At 40.8% G+C, this 20226-nt stretch overlaps 1 protein-coding gene across 2 annotated transcripts in view; it reads left to right on the top strand.

Moving 5' to 3' along the window:
* scube1 (signal peptide, CUB domain, EGF-like 1) overlaps positions 1–20226 on the top strand; it is a 94379-nt gene that overhangs the window by 64009 nt on the left and 10144 nt on the right. For both annotated transcript variants that reach the window (XM_008401500.3, XM_008401501.3), the window contains 12 exons: positions 8018–8140; positions 12134–12250; positions 12327–12449; positions 12548–12667; positions 14447–14491; positions 15982–16098; positions 16194–16352; positions 16456–16659; positions 16738–16899; positions 18163–18330; positions 19578–19739; positions 19864–20061. In XM_008401500.3, coding sequence (XP_008399722.2) covers positions 8018–8140; positions 12134–12250; positions 12327–12449; positions 12548–12667; positions 14447–14491; positions 15982–16098; positions 16194–16352; positions 16456–16659; positions 16738–16899; positions 18163–18330; positions 19578–19739; positions 19864–20061 — 1698 coding nt within the window. The remainder of the gene's footprint in view (positions 1–8017; positions 8141–12133; positions 12251–12326; positions 12450–12547; positions 12668–14446; positions 14492–15981; positions 16099–16193; positions 16353–16455; positions 16660–16737; positions 16900–18162; positions 18331–19577; positions 19740–19863; positions 20062–20226) is intronic.

Here is a 20226-nt window from a genome sequence, read left to right as displayed (position 1 = left end):
TTCAGTGCAAGACTGACTCCATCAACAAGCCTTTGAAGATGCTTCTGGAATATGAGTTCCAACATCATCAGGGTTTTTACAATGGCCCAGTTAAAGTCCAGTCTTCAACTTGAATAAGACACAGTGGTTTAATCTCAGGAGTTGCCTGTACCTTATTAGGTGGTAAACAAGAGTATCTACTATATTCAAAACAACTGAATTTCAGCATTATAATGCTTTATTAATCCCAAAGGAAAATGCAATGTTCTAACACCAACTACCCACAATTTTTCAAAGAGTCATGATGGATGGAGATGGTGACGGCTGTGTTCTTCATGGTATGAAAAGTCCATCTTTGCGCAAGTATCTCTGGAGAGTCTAGAGGATGGCAGAGAGAACGACTATCACGAGTTCACAAGTTCAGAGGAGGAAGAAAGGATGATTGATGAGATGGAATGTCTCATTTTATTTTCCGTGTTATTGGAAATAAAATAATAAAAAACAAAAAAGCATAACAGATGTGGTGGGACGTTTGCCTGATGCATCGGACCAGAACCGATCAGGAGCAGTTCCGAATTTTGGTCGAACATCACGTTCTTCCCTACAGCTTCGGACAATTGCTCTTCTAAATATGTCAACCGGCTTCTGGAAGTCGAGTAGTCGGAGCTGGACAGCCCAGCTGTCCCAACGCATAAACAAACACTCCCATGAAATTCAGACCAATCATTCAGTAACTTTGCATGTGGAAAGAGGCAAAATGTTCGCAAGGGAGGTTGTGAGAAGAATAGGCAGCTGAGAACAAAATACTGTGATTTTCGTCATGTAACTGCAACAGTTAGAACTGATTTCAGAGACCTTCACACCACTCAGCAAGGAAGAGCCATTATTCCAACAGCAACATGGAAATTTGGAGACCTGTTCTGTAGTCTGGTGAAGACGAAACTGAAGAGTTCGGCCATAAAGACCATTGTTGCAACTTCAGGAAAAAGGTGAAAAACACTGAGGTGAAAAACACTGACAACTATGAAGCATGGGAGTGGCAGCATCATACTGTGGAGGTATTTTGCTGCAGAATAGATCACATCACAATGGAAATACATGGTATTAAAATATCAAAAGATCTCGGTTGAAGTACAGCAAAGTCTTGTCAAATGGCTTAAAGGCAACAAAGTCAATGTTTTTGATTGTCTATCACAATGTGTTGGCAGACATTAAATGGTGAGTTAAAGGAGGCCTAGAAACCGGATTCAGCTCCAGCTGTTCCTTCATCAATGGATCAAAATTCCAGAAACTTGGAGGTCAAACGATCTGGATTCGCCAAGTGTTTGAGGTCTATAGTTTCAAAGGAAATGTTACCAAATACAGAGAAAGTGTGTCTAAGTTAAAAACTTTATAGAGAATTATGCCGTTTTCTTTTTCCACTCGTAACACCAGCATGTACAGAGAAATAATTTATATGATTTTAACAGATCTAAACAGGGATTTTATTCTGATTTAAGGTCAGACAGTAAGAACAAGTCTTTTCTTTCCTAGTGAGTATGTAAATATCTGGTTTCAAAAGTATAGTTTGCTGAAATTTCCACTTCAGCGTAAGTTGAGTGCCTCCTTCGACGGTGGTCCAAGCCGATGTGGCACCAAGTTGCTCCCCAGTGACAGACTGCAGTCTTCGTCGTCTCTCCTCGTGGTTTCATCAGCCGCACTCTGATGCCAACAGGATGTGCCCTGTCCTGCCTGTCTATCATAATTGTTTCAATATAAACTATGCAGGGCATGTTTAAAACCCACCAGTGTGATAAACACTCTTTTATCCGTGCTGACAGACAAGGCCGTTCAGCTCCTCTCGATGACAGACGCGCCAACCCGAGGAGACGTCTCATTACAGGCCCTCATACCAGCAGCTGGGTTAAAGAGAGGCTAGAGAGAAGATGTTAACGGTTTCCAGATGTTTGATTAGGAGGTGCGCATCGGAGCGAGGTCAGATCGCACTGTCGGGTGTGTGTGCGTGTATGCGTGCGTGTGTGCGCGCCCCTGTAACGGCAGGATCATTAACACTCATTACATTACATGGTGGTTTGGGTTTTGTTCTCGGGGAAGTTCATGAAAGGTTAGATGTGTGCATGTGAGTTCCTGGCTGCTTCTGAGAACACTGTGTGGTCGGTAAAACAAAAAAAAAAAGAAAAACTGAATTGGCACGGTTGACATGTCCTCACTGGCCTGTGTGCCACATTTACCTGAAAAGACCTGATAATGCACTCTAATACACATCTGACCAGATCGAAGTTAAAGGCCTCATCAGATCAGCTCTGACCGTCAGAAAAGGCTTCAGTCTTGAAATCTGTCAAAACCCTCTGCAGCTCCACGCAGCCTTCTGACCTGAGCCACTAAGGCAAGTTTATCCTTTCTAGCTGCTGACCTGAAAGTGGCAGCAAAGCCAGGACTGAATAAACTCAATGTATTATGCAAACGTAAAAAAAAAAAGAAAAGAAAAAGAAATATATGGTCATCCTAAAGGGGGTGTTATATATTTTCCAGCCACATGGGGCCATTTTATAGCACAATCAAGTAACGCTGTTAACTTCAGTTGCTAAAATATGCTGTAAATATCAAATATGACTTAAAAGACATTTATTTTGTAATAATATATTAATATTTGAAATTGAAATTTTGGCTGCTCCCACCAGTGAACCGTTGGGCGCTTAGCCCCAAGCTGCCTGCTGCTGTGTCTGTGGACCAACGGAGTGTAAAAGTTCTGCTCTGCAAATGATCAGCAGGACAAGAAAAACCTCCTGTTAGTTCAGCACATTTATCCTGCCTGTTCCGTGAACAAAACCACCCATCTGCCAGAGGTCTCTGAGCACATAACATGTCATCAGGGTCTGATTGTACCTACAATAACTGCCAATTATTTAAAAGTAATCTACTTCAAGCTGCTGGGTGAAAAAGGATAATATAACTTAAAAATAAATACCTTCAGGTGAGAGGTTATGTAGTCTATTTATTTTTGTTTGATTCAAGACCATAACTTCTTGTACCTCAAGCTGGAATCAGGATTTTAAAAAGAGTGCAATATGAAATCTTTATGAGAAAAAAAAAGTAAACAATTTTATGTCCGATTTAAGCCGTTTTTACACACTTATCTCTACAAGTCTTCAACATACAACCAAGAGACAGCAGCTGTGTGGCGAGCAGGCTGAGTTAAATGAGTCAGTAATGCATGGAGCTGCAGCTCAGCCTCTCATCATTGTTATGCAAAACGGAGAGTTTTCCTTCAGCCCACATGCAGCCACGGAGTGTTTGTTTCTGCGCTGCGGTCATTTAATACCCGCGTAAATACACACGTCTTCTCAGCCTGATGTCTGTCCTCTCCACTGACAACACCCTGCAAAGAAAACCAACACTCTCCAACAGAACCAGATCCCCATGCGCTGTCCCCAATTATTTGTGGAGGTTCGGGTTTCTGCAAATCTTTTCCATTTAATTGCTTTCCTCTGTAAATATTTGCAAAAAACTGCTCAGATTTTCTTAGCTTTACGCAATTTGTTCTCTATTTGTATTAGGTGCACATTCCAATTCGGGAGTCTGCTTGGGGCCGAAGTGAGAAGAATTGGATTCCTGATTTGTTTTTGTTTAACCTCACATTTTCTTTCTTTTCATTTTTTTCCCCCAAACATTGACTTGAAAGAAAACCTCACTCCTTTACCACTCCAGAACATTTCTGACGCATTGAGACAAATTTGGAAGCGAGGGTGTTCTTCATAGCATCTTATTCACGGAATATTTCACAGTGCTTCTGGCTGACCACTTATGAAATGATTTAAGTTTTGAATTTTTGCTCCAACACACTCTCCGGATTCAGTCTCGTATGAAATGTCTTTCCGTTAATTAAGAACATCCTCATTAAAGTTCCACATTGCCTTCGGCCATCCAGATGTTTCTTTGTTAAAAAAAGAAAAGCATGAATGAGCCCATTCATGTGCACACACTGATTTCACTCATTGTTTTATTTTACTAACTACCATTAAACTCATAACAGTAAGTGTTTGATTCATAACCTTTCCTACATCAGCAGTTACTGAATGAAGCCATTTGATTAACTGACACAGAAACATCTTACAGTCAGAGAGAAATCGCATAATTCCACTCAAATACCAATATTTCACTATATGTAACTCAGACCTAATAAAACTTTTTAAGTATAAATGTAATGCTGGCGATAAGTGAAACTAATCGTTTCTTTTATAAAGTGGATGTGACGCATGACTGGCTTTGTTTTGTGACTGTAGTTTTGAAATTCAATCAACAATTAAATGTATAAACTCAAAACTCACCCTCAAAATAGAATTTCTACTTTCCCCCTGTTTGTGTGCAAATTTCCCAAAGTTAACAAAACTAAACTATGATGAAAATCCCAAACTATAATAATCCAGGTAACGAGTGAAGGATAAGACACGAACTAACAGATCTGTAAGAGGCAGAATTCATGTTGGTTGGTGATTAAATAATTAATACGTGCAGTAAAATGCTAAAACAGTATAATATCGTTTTGCTTAATCTTTGTATATTCTGTCTTAAACAGTTGAGGTGTACTTATTATGAAACTGACAGATTTCTCCATTCTTTATAAGTGGGGGAAACTTGAAAAATCAATGCTGTATGAAATACTTATTCTCTCCACTGTATGTGTCTTACATATTTTTTTGTCTGAGGGCCTCTGATTACGACGAATAGCCTTCTTTATGTATGAACATCACTCATTCTTTTAACAAACTCCCTTAACTATTTTATAGAACAAAGTCTATCCGTATTTGACTGAATGGTGACAGAAACATAACTTGGATCATATTGAAACTTTGAGCGGACTGACTTGCGTTGATCTGTCCTCCCTTTCTTCATTGCAGACTTTTTCATTTCAAGACTTGCTCTAGTTTAATGTATTTACTTAGGCTCAAGGAACATTTAAGCTTCATTAAGGGTAATTATCTACCCATAGCCACCCTCAGAGTGCCCCTTAAGTGTGGGCAGATGCTGTGATTCTGCCAGTGTTTTCAGCGAGGAAGGTAATTAAAAAGCCGTGTCTGTCTGTCCTGGGTAAGCCCAGGGTTGTATTCACTGGTTTTGCAGACGCACTGGAGTGAAAACAACACGGCTAGCAAGCAAGCACTGTGGAACGATGTTTGTTTTTTTTCCCCCCTAATTTTGTGGATTTTGTAAAAATGAACTTTTTTAGTTTTATCATTTCTATACTTCCTAACTCAAAAGTGACGCGTTTGTACTTTGGTTTTATCCTGAAGTTGAAATAACAGCTGTCCCTGACAGCCTCGGGAAACAACAGAAGCACGTTAATGACTGGAATAAAATCCTTTGGAATGCACTGTACTTCAGGTAAAATGTGAAATAACAAATAACATGAAGAGGAGCAACACAGAGAAAATCTTAAGAAATGGCTTCAAACATAGAAAGTGCTTTTATAGTTAATCAGCTGAAATCTTCAAAATAGCCTCTGAGTTTCAAGTACCCTCTGGGATATTTGAACTCCACACCACAGCTACAGAATCATCATGAACACTGTAATAACCCAATTATAACATTTCTTAATCTCATGTTGCACTGTGCCAACACTCTGTCTACCCTGATGAAGTTTCAAGTCATCTCACGGTGCTGTTCAGTCGGAGCATCTCTCTTACTTCAGTTGATCTGTATTTGTCCACTTGGGGGCGCTCTCACACTTGGCTAGGTGTTGAACATGGGCAAAATGGGAACCAAATGAAATCCGAAAGTCTGGTGTTGGTTTTGGCAAAGTCACCAAACCGGCGATCAAAACCAGAAAAAACAGATTATCCCACATTCTACTGACGCTTTTCCTGCTTTAGTTTTAGTCGCCATTCCCTCTCGCTTACATCCATATTCTTTCCTTCCCTTTTAGTATCATCTAAGTTCCTCTTTCCTCTCGTGTTTTCCGGTTCCCTCCCTGCTTATCTCCATTTCTGCTTGTACTGGGTCGACTGCGGCTCAGTAGAGTAATCACCTTCCAGTTTCCTCCTGTCACACATCAATGTGCCCCTGGCCAAGACACTTACTCCCACTTAAACAAAAGTGTATAAATGTGTTAAAATGAGTGAATGTGGCTCTGGTGTCAAGTACTTTGAGTGGTCAGTATGACTGGAAAACAGCTGCATAAGTTCATCCATCTACCCATTTACCCTCCTCCCCTTTTCTCTCTGGCATCTTGCTTGGCCTACTCTGTAGCTCCTGGCTGCTAATCCCCAACAGTTTCCATCACTTAAAGCACCAATCAAAAACGACTTAGGCTGTTTAATCTGTCCTCTGTCCTGTTTGCTGCTGCCTCTCATTTCTCTCTGTTCCTTTTTTGTTTTTTTACCTGTTTCTTACTGACGTTCTAAATCTTTCCAGTTTGATCTTTTGCAAATGTCCTGCTCTCCATGCAAAATGTTTTAACAGACATAAATAATAAAGGTTCCATGATTCAAAGAGGCGAAGTTTTAAAAGCTGTGAAAGTTCTTGTGAGGAAATGCTGAACTGAGACAAAGGCTTGGAGAAACCAGATCTACCATGAGGTCTGTGGCCGCCAGTGAAAACAGCTCCTCAGGGCGACTCCATTCCCCTTTTTAATATTATTACTATTACGACTAGCAGTAGTAGAATATGTTTTATAAAAGTCTGCCCAATACTTGTGTGCATTTGAAGTGTTTCTAACACATATTCTAACACTTGTGCATGCAGCTGGATTTGTCTGAGATTAAATTACACAGAGGTGGACAGATTTATTCAGGCAAGGCTGAATGTGAACATCATGTTTCTTTAGATTTTTATTTGTGAAAAGGTTGCTTATTATTAAAAGCTGTTACATAAAGTCCCATTAAAATATATCAAAGTTTGGTTGCAACATAAAAGACAACTGTAGCAGGTTTTAAATTGAGTTTCAAGGTCATGGTCAAGGTAAACTTTGTTATCCTGCCTACATTGCACATCTCATATATATCACAATGCAAACATTGCAGTAATACAGACGGTATAACCAGGATACAGAATACAAATTTTGAATAAAAAAGCTAAAATTAGATCTCTTGATAAAATAGAATTAGCATAAGCATGCATTGGGGTTGAATTTAAAGTGATCCACTTTGTGCAGTAGATCTGCTGCAGGCACAAATGACCTGTGGTATGGTGCAGTTCTGATTTCCATGTTTTAGAATTCTGCCATCCGACCTGCAGCTGTCAACCAACTGTGGACCCACTAGAACTTCATCCATGTTTCTAAGAATCTATTCATTGTAAAGCTGGGCTGCAGATCAGCAACGCTGATAAATCCTCAAACTGCTTTGGGTCAAGCTATTGTTTTTTTATCACACTTGAAATATGATTTTGAGTAACATAGCAGACCTTTCATTTCTCATCTCATTTAAAAACAAATAAAAAATTGACTCTTGGGAGTCAATGTCAACGTTGAGTATATCTACAGATATACATTTTAAGGTTGTTTTATCTATTTCTTTTTCTGTGTTATTTTGTTTTTGTCCCTTTGCTTATTTTTGTGTTTCAACATCAATCTACCAACAGGATTAGAGATGGAAATGACCCACCAGGCTGTCTCACGTATTTACATGTAAATGTTCGTATTGTTCCATTTTTAAAGGGAGACTTGAACTTGATCTAATATAATAATGTGCTGTAGTTTTATATTATCATATTTCCCAAAGCAAAAATAATCCCTAACGATAAAACAGTCTGTAGAAGAGGTTTGGAAAAATAATTGGAGAATCTACTGTCTTATCTAACATTTTTTTAGTTTCCTAAGAAAGAGCATCCTCTCTTCTTTGCAGTTTATTATCTGTTTAAAATCCTAAATACGCTCTACCTGTTGACCGCTAATTCTTGATGGGGAAACCCTTCACGTATAGGATGTAACATGTATAGGATGGAGTACACAGCCCTGCGGTGCTCCAGTATCTGTGCTCTTGTGTGAGTTTTTGTGTGACTTTATTCATATGTCCCCAATTATCTGACTGAATCAACTCAGATATCGACGAATGTGAGGAGAACAACGGAGGCTGTGATCACTTTTGCCGAAATACAGTGGGCTCCTTCGAGTGCAGCTGCCAGAAAGGATACAAACTTCTCACTGATGAACGAACATGCAAAGGTTAGTGGACAACTCTCTCTTTTTCTTCTTTTTTTGTTAATAATCTGTTTAGTTCAGAATGACATTTTGGCTGACATTTTAAGTAAAGTTTATTCTTGTCTTCTGTACAGCTTATAAATGTTTTGTAGGTATTTATGATCTTATTTGTGAAAATATGACTGTCTGCATTGTTTGATGTAATCAGAGCAGAGTTACTGCTTCAGTAGGGGAAGGTCAAGCTGCTATTAATGCGTCTGTGAGTTCCCTCTCTGGGTGTGTGTTGTGTCTTTGGAAGCTTTCTGAACACACTAAGTTTGCATGACCAAAGGCAAATTCCTGCTTACAAGTCACAGCAAGCGAGGCAGATCAGACAAACAAAATGATTTTTCCTAACACCAAAACCCTAAGGTTCTTCTAGGCTCCGCCCAAAACAAACACTCTGAGACAAACAGCGGTGTGTGTATGCGTTGGGTTAGCCGGGCTTCGTTGGTTGCGTACTTGAAGTCTTTAAATATGTGGTGTTGAGTGGTGTCGGCCACATCACAGCGTCGCTCTGATACGGCGTCGCTAGCAGAAGCACACCTCTGCCAATGTGCCGCGCTGCCAATAGCTGCCAGGTTTTTCCCATCCACAGACATCTGGAGCCAAAATGATTCAACCCCAACTGTGAAAAAAAACTTTACTGGCAAAATATACAAACTGACAGATGATTCCAGTGACTCAATCAAACAGGAACAATTTAAGCCTTCCGCGTTCTTAAGAGGCAGGGTCATTTGGACCCCACCAGTTTTTTACTGGAAACTGACGTTTTGATAGGACAATGCCCCCGCTTACCCGCTGTCCGACCGTGACATTTGCCATGATCCTTCTGAGCAACAAGCTAACACCATGGGAGGATAAATGTAACGTGACACCTTTAATGACTCTTGAAGTCGCCAAATTATTTAACCGCTTTATAATGAGCATTTTTAGTCCTCTGGCGTCCTCTGGATCTACCAAGCCTGCAGCGTTCCTGAATCTTAGCCCCCCTCATAGCCAAAGGCCTCCAGCTCTTGTTGGCTTTTTGTGCTGCAGCCACTTTTTTCAAACCCCATCAGAAATTTTCAACAGATTTCAAGTCAGCCAACAATAGCTGCGTTTCCATTACAAATGTTCTTTGTCCAAAAAAAAACCTATTTCATAACTGCTGTGTTTCTATAAAAAAATATTTGCAAGGTCTTTCTCTGAAATGTTGACGCCTTTTAACCCTCCTACTATGTTGCGGGTCAAATTGACCCGTTTTAAAGTTTACTTTTTTTTTTTAATAGTTGGAAGTATTTTTTTTGCATGAAACTTTTTCTATTTGTCTTAATAGGTGAACTCTACATGTAAATTGAAAATGTATCCATTTTACACTTTTGTAACCCCCCCTGCCTCTACTTGTTACATCGATATTGTTCGGGTCAATTTGACCGGGCAGTCCAAGTTACAGTGCAAAAAAAGATTGAAAATGTCCAATTCTATATGTTTCCTTGCAGCTATGAACCACATTTCACCACACACACAAACACAACACACCACACACACACACACACACACACATGCAGACACACACAAACCCACTTTCTCCCTACTTTCTTTACTTCACTATGAACTGTGAGAAAGCAGGTGTTCATATAACTTTTGACAGGAACCTTTTCCGTTCCCATGGGCAAACTCCACCCACACTGAGTGGGCACTCAGTAGAAGTGGAGAAAAACATAAATACTTTCTGCATGACTCATTTATCTTGATTTTAATTGGCGGGTCAATTTGACCCGGAACAGTATGTGTGTCTCAAGTTCAATTATAAAGATCACCCTTTGAAAAAATGTTTTAATGTAATATAAAAAAATTTACTAAAGATCGATTTCAAGGAAATTATAGTTTTTTTGTGTCTAGGTTTTTTTTCAGTGGACATAAAAAATGTAAATTCCAGTTTTTTATATCCAAATGAGTAATTGAGTAAGTTGTCGTCATTAATCCTTAATTTCTGAGACATAAAAAAACATCATTGCACAAATATTGATTGAGATGGTTAGTACTGGAGTTGATAATCGGATACAAAAATGTTTTGGAGGAATTGTTTGGTTTCTGACACTATTGCATGACTAAACACTCCCCGGGTCAAATTGACCCACAAACATTATTGCTGTACCTCAGAAATGAACATAACAGGATGTTTAGGATGTTTAGATGTCCGCTGACATTTCTGTCCAGTGTTCCCTGGCCCTTCACTGAATCTACCATGATGCCCACAAACTGCAGCGTTACGCGACCAGAGGAAGAAGAGCAGACGTCACACTGTGCAGCCAAGCCTGTTATTCGGTAGATCTTTGATTGTCGGGTCTCTGGTTGGAAAATCGTCCGGCAATTTTGCGGCGTGAACCCAGCATTAGCTGTTCACACACAGCTTCTCCATTTTGGCTTCACCTTTGCTCAGTGATGGCAGCGTCTGTTGAATGGTTGTGACCAGATCATGTTTGTTTATTTCTTGATATGTAAAAACCTTCTAAATGAAAGGTGTACTTTCTTTTTAGGATGACTGTACGTATGTTAGGAACTACTGTGTGCCGTTTCTGTTTATGCAAACCGTTCTGCTCCGACTGGCTGCGACCGCACGGGCGAACCGTTCCGATGTCCTCTCACTGTTTGCAGAGCAAACATCCAGGATCCAGACCAACTTCCTCTGAGTTACAGACTTCATTAGAACATGTTAGATTAACATGTTTACTGACAACACTGTATCCCACTGAGATTTCACGTTTATTCATTTATTATAACGTGTTCTTACACTTGCATGGTGTTTGCTTTGAGCTAATTCCCAGGTTAATTCCACTGAAGCAGAATATTTCAGCATTTTTTGGAGAACGTTATGACTTGTGTTTTGTTCGAGGCTCTATGGAGGCATCTACCTGCCAGCACTTGAAAATAAAGAGAAAATATTCTTGTTATGATGAAATTGCAAAAATGTTAACGTTTTATGTCTCATTAAAATCAAAATATCTTCTCTTTTAAACAGAAAAGGTCATAACAGTAAAACATATGCTTAGGACTTTTAGAGGTCTTCTAGAGGAAACAGGCTGAGAAGAAGTCACACTAAGGAACTTTTTAACAAGTCATGGTCAGAGGACTGTAATTTTACATCCTGCGTGACAAAAAAAGATTCTTATTTAAATTTAAGGAGTTTCTCCTTGAACTGAATTTGTTTAATGCAAGACCAAGCATTTATAACTTAATCCCTCCTGAGAAACATATTCTAGCCCAAAATCAACAAAAAAAAAATAGGGAAACTGTAATCCCTTTAATAATCTCTTTTGATCTACAGTCATTCACAGATCCCTCTTGTAATTAATTATTTATAGAATTAATGAATTTTCCCACTCAGCCCAGTGCTTTCAACTCCTCTGTTTTGACCCTCATGTAAAATGTTTGATACAAATCTAATATCAGTTGTTATAATTTTGCTTTGCATCTCGTTTCACTAGAACGCACACAGTTCATGGGAAAAACTACCAGTATTTTATGATAGACCGACACAAAAAAGCACAGAATTGTGAGGTGGAAAAAAAATCATAAATAGTTTTAAAATATTTCAAGAAGTGTGGTGTGCTTTTGTATTGAGCCCCCTTTAATCTGATATCCCTAAATAAAATGGGCTGTACCCAGCTCCCTTCATAAATCACCCAGACTGACTGTAGGCAGGAAGTACGTTTTTATTTCATGGAAACATTTTTTTTTCATTTGATGGATTATTTATTAATAACAACATTTATCTGATTTTGAATGAACTGTTGTGTCCTTCATACAGCCAACAGAGGCTGGTTGTACGAAGGATTCACTCAGAGGAAACAAATACACGCCACACTTTTTATTGTTTGTAAAACATTTCAAACACTGTGTGTCGCGTTACAGATTGCAGTTGTACTTAACACAACATGTGAAAAGGTTCAAAGAGTGTGAAAACGTTTGCTGTGTGTGTGTGGCCTCCCTCAGACATCGATGAGTGCTCTTTTGAGAGGACCTGCGACCACACCTGCATCAACTACCCCGGCAGCTTTGAGTGCCTGTGCAACAAGGGATACATCCTCTACGGCCTCACGCACTGTGGAGGTGAGTGTCCATGCAGAGACGTTGTTGTATCTCTGACCAGTAGAAACACAGATTTCTCTCTGCTTTCCTGCATTAGACGTCGATGAGTGCAGCATCAACAACGGCAGCTGCGAGTACGGCTGCATAAACACACAGGGCAGCTATGAGTGTGTGTGTCCGCCGGGACAGAAGCTCCACTGGAACAAGAAGGACTGCATCGGTAAGCTCCTGCTCCGTGGACGGGCCGTCCACGCCTCTACCTCCGGCCTCCATGTTTGGACGTTGCCGGTGTGTGATGTGGTTTGGTGTGCTCCTCAGAGGCTGTGAAGTGTCTACCCAATGGAAAGCCTGCTCCGCGAGCCCAGCTGGTCTGCACTAAGAGCGGAGGTGCAGAGGTCTGCTCGCTCTCCTGTCCCTCCAACGCTCTCTTCCTCGCAGGTAGAGTTTCCGTCGCTCCAGCCGACTGTAAATCACAATCATTCAGGACCAGAGAGAACAGAGAATTATGATGAAACATTGAAAGACTAGTACCGTTTAGGAAACACTTGTAGAGTGACATTGAACAAGGACTTAAAGTCAGTCTCCTTAAAAACGCAGCCAGAGCGGTGTTATTAGGACTTTGCTGCAGCTTTTTTTGGATGAGCAGCAGCAGCCTGCTTCTGAAATAATCTGAGCTACTTAAAGTAGCTCTGAAGTAAACACCAATTTTCCTGTGTCCTGTTTATTCTGGCAAAATTGTGAATGTGTTAACAAGTGGATTTATGTTGTTGTCCATTCAAATTCAATTTGAATGTAATTTATTTATCCTGAAGGGAAATTAAACATTATTGTAACTCATATGATTCAAGTATCTTCAAAGAGTTGTGGCGGGAGACGTTGGAGTCAGAGCGCCGACCCTTTCCTATTATGATCAATGGAAGAGACGGTTTGAACTTCCTCCTTTTCAACTCCTCCGGGGTTTGGGGTCAGAGTTCAGCTATTATATGAGCTTTTGAGATGCTAATCAGAGCCTCCCAGTCGTAAAAACGATACGGATGTTCATGAAAAGAAAGCATTGTTGTGATGAAGGCAGAGTGTCAGAAAGAGCAGGAGTTTCTTAAAGAGACAATTTTAAGAAGTCAAATAGGGAAGTCAAGTTTCTTCTAAGTCATATTTTATAGAGCATTTTTATTGCATGTTTTTAGTAGATTGTGGCATAAAATGGCACAATGTGCCTGGAAAATACACAATACTGGCCTTTTCAACTTTCTGATTGTACAGACTTGCTCTGTCATATCATCAACAGGCTCTTGCTGCAGTTGATATGACAGCAGAAAAGTCTGTGGTGACGGTTTTGTAGACTTTGTTTAGCATCTTTGCCTGCTCTGACTGGACGGCCAGTCCTGGACATGTTGGACTATTTTTCACTCTGGTTATGAAATGATCATTTGAAAACGGCATTTTTTATTTAATAAGGTTATCTTTGTATGAAAATCTAATAGAAATCTTCTTTCACATTTTTAATCAAGGCATCTACAGGTTTGTCATTGAGTGCTGCCCTCTGGTGGCACTAGCTGACAGTTGCAGCTTTTCTTAGCTGTGTTTCTGGGCTCCAGGTCCAGCTCTCTGCTCAGACTGGTGTGTTATTCACTCGGCCCCAGCCATCCCTGCGCTCTGGCTAACACCTCAGGCTCTTCTCCTGCGATAGCGCTTAACACATCTGCAAATTGATTACATACTTTGATGGTGGCGTTCCGTAATGTGGCCCTCGCTGGGTTTGACTTGGCAGCCGCAGTGTGAGAATGATAGATGGCTCCGAGGCGTGAAGTGAAGTGTTTGTTTTTAGGAGTTCGTTTTAATATCATGGAGGTGAAAGCCAGGTAAAATACTTGTGGCTTAACAGAGACTGGACTCTTGTTTATTCTGCTTGCTTTTATGATTTTCGAAGGCTTCAATCTGTCGTTTCCTTCTTGAAATGAGTACGAATGTGTTCCTGTGCACTGGAGGAGAGAGACATCATTAATAACTCTTTTATTTTCAGCTTTCATTTAACAATCAAGGTTAAGGTCAGATGGAAACATGTCAGCCTTTGGGCTCTGTCTGTTTTTGCACAAATTAGGGATGAAACTTGTTTTAACAACACCAATCACCCCCTAACATTACGTAAACCCTAAACTCTCATCATGATTATTCCTCTTTCTTTAACTAAAATCTAACGTTTGTGTTTCTTCCTTGCAGACTCGGAGAACTACACATTAAGCTGTGGAGTTCCCATCCAGCCTGGTAATGCTCCTAAACATGTTGTACTGTTGCATTAAATCCAGGTCCTAAGGTGTTTTGCGAAAGTCTTTCACATTATGATCACAAACCTTAATATCTTGAATTACTGCCTTGTAATCATCTCGATACTCCATCGACTCTGATCAGCTTCCCTGTCCCTGCTGAAGAAAAGCATCCCCACAGCATGATGCTGCCACCACCACGGCTGATCTGTGCTGTGGTGGTAGTGGCCTGGTGCTGCACCTGTGGTTTCTCTCCTTATGAATAATATTTGTCAGCAGAACCAGATTAGGCAGTCAGAAGGTGTGCTCTGATTTGGTCATAGGTTTTTATACCTGCACTGTCAGCATTAGTTGTGTAAATATGTTTTATTTCCATGGAGACGGTATCACTAGTGTAGGGATGCAGCGATTGCAGTTTCTGGTTCATCGCTGATCCTTAAAAAGTCAGACCTGTCCATTCTGATTTTGGCCAATACCGATTCTTTTTACATTTTGTCTGAAAAATGTATCGGAGTTAGCCACGGTGGGGTGACTGTAGTTAACCACACACATTCAGACATGACCTGGTGGGCGGCTCTGTCAGTCTGCCGGAGAACAAAGGACAAAGTTTGATTTTTAGACATTTGCGGAAGTAGATAAGATTGATGATAAAGATTGGTTTCACACCTAAGTATCGGCAGATTGCTAATGTCCCAAACTAAAGGAAATCGGGGCTGATTTATCAGTACACCCCTAGTCTATAGCCATCTAACCCCTGACCCAAATCCCTTTTAATAGTGTACTTGAACTCTTTATTTTTTTGAGTGTGTGAAGATTATATAACATACATCTTTAATAATACTTCAACATAAGACCGGGCTGTGACAAAACTGTGTGTGGAGATCCATCCTGCTGGATGCGCTGAGTGTCTGTCTCTACTGCATGAGCATGGAAACAATCAAAAACAGAACTGCGTCATCCAAATGGACCTTAAGCAAACTGCTAATTCAGCTACAACATGGATTACAGACAACAAATGTTGAAGCTGCAATCAAATTCACCACTCTCCAGTAAGACCGTTATTCTGGTCATTGAGTCACACTTTGTGTTCCAATCTGTTCTGTATAGTTTGGAACTTTGCAAATTTGGCAGAAGACATAGAAAATCCTAGCTTGTACACCCAGTTCTTGTTAATAATTAGTAGTAAACTTTTTAAAGCTTCGAAGCAATAAATGTGCCATTGTTGATGGTTTTTAAATCAAATTTGATTGCTGGAGACCATATGAAGGAGCCATTCTTCAAGACCCAGAGTTGGGTCAGATGGTTCCTGAACTCACCTTCAGGAACCACTGCCCAAAAAGTGGGAAAGAAACTCAACCTCATCGGAAATAATGATCGTTCTCTGATTGTGCAGAAATGTATTTGCGCTGATCACAAATCCTTTGATAGGAAGTCTTCACAGGTCTGACATTAAGCACTCCTTGTGTTCGTTTTTGATGTGGATGAATGCAGATCCGCTGGCCCCGCCCATCAAGCAGAAGGCCAAGTTTAAGATTAAAGACGCCAAGTGTCACCTGAGCCCACGCAGCAAGGAGAAACACAAGGACTCCTCCAGGCAGAACATCCAAGGTAAAGAACATCTCTGCTCACTTTCAGGTGCGCTGTTGCAGAAATCACGTCAGAGTCGATTTTCATCCTCGTGATTTCTGCTTTCACTCTGACAGGAGGGCAGTTCCCCTGCACCGATGACTGCCAGGTAACGTTCGTCAACCTCAAGTGTGACTCATCAAAGAAGCGGCGCAGAGGACGCAAGTCCCCGTCCAAAGAGGTTTCCCTCATCACAGCAGAGTTTGAGATGGAGATGAAGGAGGAGGAAGCTTCAGGTGCTGTTGTCTCTTTTAGTTCTCTCACAATCTGCCAGAATTAAACTGTAAACATACAGTTGTTTGGCTCAAGACACGCTTAAGTTGAACGTTTTTACCTCAGACTCATGCAACATCGACTGTGTGCGGGAAAAGATGAGGCAGAAGCTCCAGGTTGCCATGCGGACACTGAGGAAGTCCATCAACAAGCAGCAGTTCTACATCCAGTTCTCTGGAACTGAGTACGAAGTGGCCCAGAAACCGTCCAGGATCCCAGAGGGAGCCGATACCTGCAGCACTGGTCAGGTCTTCCAGGACGGGAAGTGCGGTGGGTCTGGACTTCGTGGAGCTGTCTTGACATTGCCGTGGCTTGGTGAGAATTAAACTGTGTGCTTTTCACCCACAGTGAGTTGTGGTGCAGGGACATTTTACAGTGGTGAGCAGGAGCAGTGTGTTCAGTGTCTTCCTGGAACATACCAGGACATGGAGGGACAGCTGTCCTGTGAGCCGTGTCCCAGCACTGAAGGACAGGGCATCGCTGGTGCCAAGAACGTGTCTCAGTGTGGAGGTAACCTCATTGTCTCGACAACATTTTCATTAGAAATTTTCATTCTACTGAAACAGGAGCAGTGTGTTCAGTGTCAAACAGCATCAGAAGTGAACTCTGATGCTGTTTGAATGCATATGTGAACACTAAGCAGATCAAAAGCAGAAGGTGGACCATAGAGCAGGGAATTCTGGGTAAACACAACCAAAATAAACTTGTTAGTCAGCACTAGCAGGACCAAATCAAAAGAGAAATCCTACAACCGCTAAAATCTGACGCCACCCCATTTTTGTTTCCATTTCCTGAAGATTTTCGTGTAGTTTCCTTCAGTGTTTTTTTCCTGCAGCGCCCCCACAGGCGAGGAGGGGAACAGGCTTTTCAAAGGGTTTGGTTTGTTTGACACAGCTCACTGTGAAACCACAGCAGCTGAAAATGGAATAAATGTTGCAATTTTGGTCCCCCATAACTTTTTAATATCTGAAAAGGTTCAAGGGGTTTGAATACTTCCACAAGGCATTATGTGCCAGGAGATCATTTTTCTATTTTGTACAACATAAATAAACTGAACTGAAGAGAAGAAGCTACAATCAGGCAACTAGATGTTTAACATCCAGGTATTGCTCTACTTCAGTTGCCGGCAACCTTTCCAACCATAAGAACCATTTATTCCAGCATTTGTTTAGATCAGAGTGTCCAAAGTTGGTCCTCGAGGGCCGACCTCCTGCATGTTTTAGTTCTCTCCCTGGTTTAGCACACCTGCATCAAATGATGGCTCATTAGAGGCCTAAGCATAACACTGACTTGCTGAGGAGGTTGTTACAACCACTAGGGAGAGAACTGAAACATGCAGGACGCCGGCCGTCGAGGACCGACTTTGGACACCCCTGATCGCCTCAAAACATGTCTCTTTAAAATTGAAATATTCTTATAGATGTTTCCTATTATAACATCTACAGGAATTTTTATTTAATTTGTAAATTAAGTAAACCAACAATTTTGTTTTTGTTTTTAGGTTTAATATGTTTTCTTCAATTAGATGTTCAGATTGTATAGAGAATGCACTTTTTTTTTAATTATTTTTGCAAAGTTACTAAGAGCCACACTACAGGGTCTAAAGCATGACATGTGGCCCCGGAGCCACATGTTCCGGGCTCCTGCTCCAGCTGCTTGACTTGGTGCTGCTCAAGTGTGACACCCAGTGATTTGAAAAATTTCTAAATCCATCCCAACTTCCAATCAGGAAGATTGACTGTAAAACGGGGTTTTGTTTTGTTTTGTCTGCAGGTCAGTGTCCTGCTGGTCAGTTTTCCACTGACGGCTTCCGGCCCTGCCAGCTCTGTCCTCTGGGCTCCTACCAGCCAGAACCAGGTCGGGTTCTGTGCTTCCCATGTGGAGGAGGCATCATGACGAAATATGAAGCTTCTGTCACCTTCAGGGACTGTGAGGCCAAAGGTCAGGCTTTGTTCTGTGTTCGTCCTTCTTTACATTTAGATTTGATAGAAAACTGCATGTTTCCTCCCTGGTGGATGTTTGTAGACAGTGGGAACAATAAACACTTTCTCCTCTGTCCAGTCATTAGGATGTGGAAAATTAAACCACAAAGAATAATTTCAAAGCGTCTTCCATCTTTTATCAGGTGCAATTAAAACATAAAAACAAACAAAGGAGTTCCAGAGAAAATATGAAAGCATGTGACAACAATCTCCTGTAGACTCCACATGTCTGGCCTAATTAGTGAGTTTGCAAAACACAATCCTGTTTTTCTGCAATAAATACCTGAATAAAACCTCAAAAAACCTGACGGGAGAATCTCTGATGTGCTAAAGAAATCAAGGTTGAACCTTTGGGCCATTTCCAAAATATATTTGTCACAAAAAAGCAACACAGAAAGAATCAGAAACCACTCCAAGAAACATGGTGGAGGGAGCATATACAAATTAGAATAAAATCAAATAAAAAGACTTTAAATAATCTTAAAATCATCTCATAACTAACTATAGTGTCTCTGAAAATACATGAATGATAAGAGTTTCGACTGCATTTCATATCCCTTTGGGATAAATTAAGTATTTTTTTAATTGAATTTGATTTGGATAACAAATTTCCATCTCTGGGACATGGCGATGGAGATGTTGTTGAAGGAAGTGGGTCTTAGGAATGTTGGCATCTTTGCTTTAGATTATGAAAAAAAAGAAAAAGTCTAACCAAAAAGGGTGTAGGCTTTATGCAGAACGTGAGGATAAAGTTGGTTCTCAGTGAAAGTATGAGCATGAAGAGTACAATGAAGGACATGACATGGAACAACAGGAAGGTAGGAGTTTGTTTATGTATTTGATGGGGTGCAAGGTTGATTTGTTGCTCAGTGGAATGCCTTTCTGCTTCAGCACAAGCTGGACACGCACTGAGGTCCAGTCTTTGATGTCGGGTTCATTGAGTTCCAGGGAATCGGGGGAACTTTGAGCTGATGACGCACACGGTTAATTGTCAGCAACTGTTCTAGAAAGTAACTGTTGACGAAAGAGGGGCTGAGTTCGATTCCTGGTTGCACAAACCTGACTAAAAGCATCGACGGATAACATTTTGCTTTGAGAACGTACAGTACACCTTCAGGGTCAGGGTTGCTTTGGCAGGTGTTCAGAATGTTTTTCCTGACCTGTATGGTCTGATGCTTATGTATCTGACTGTCATTGATTTTTCAGTACACTGCGCTCCTGGACACTATTACAACTCCAGTACCCACCGTTGCATCCGCTGCCCAGCGGGGACATACCAGTCCGAGTTTGGCCAGAACTACTGCATCAACTGTCCTGGGAACACCACGACCGACTTTGACGGTGCCACCAATGTGTCTCACTGCAAAAGTAATGTTTTATCTAAGACTTATGTTTTAAATAATGTTCATAAGAGTCTAGGTGTTTTGTTCTTTACATCACAGTACTAGAATAAGTACTACTTCAAAGTTGTTTTGATTAAATCTCCCTTCAGACCAGATGTGCGGAGGGGAACTGGGAGATTATACCGGCTACATCGAGTCTCCCAACTACCCTGGAGATTACCCATCAAATGTGGACTGTGTCTGGACCATAATCCCACCGCACAAAAGACGGATCCTCATAGTGGTGCCAGAGATCTTCCTTCCCATTGAAGATGAGTGTGGAGACGTGCTGGTCATGAGAAAGAGTGGTAAATAGAGAAACAGTTAAAGAATGCAATAAAAAGTCGATTCACATCTTTACAAACTCAGGTCAAACAATTTATTCTGATGAAACAAAACAGTTTCATCAGAAGGTGATGTCCTGCACACATGCAAGCATTCAAAAATCAAACCAGCATTGCAGAACCAAATGA

The sequence above is a fragment of the Poecilia reticulata genome, chromosome 23 (genome assembly GCF_904066995.2).
Source record: "Poecilia reticulata chromosome 23, P_reticulata-male-v2, whole genome shotgun sequence".
Lineage (NCBI taxonomy): Eukaryota > Metazoa > Chordata > Actinopteri > Cyprinodontiformes > Poeciliidae > Poecilia > Poecilia reticulata.
Note: the sequence above shows the minus strand (reverse complement) of the source record. Positions and strands in the feature narration are given on the sequence as shown.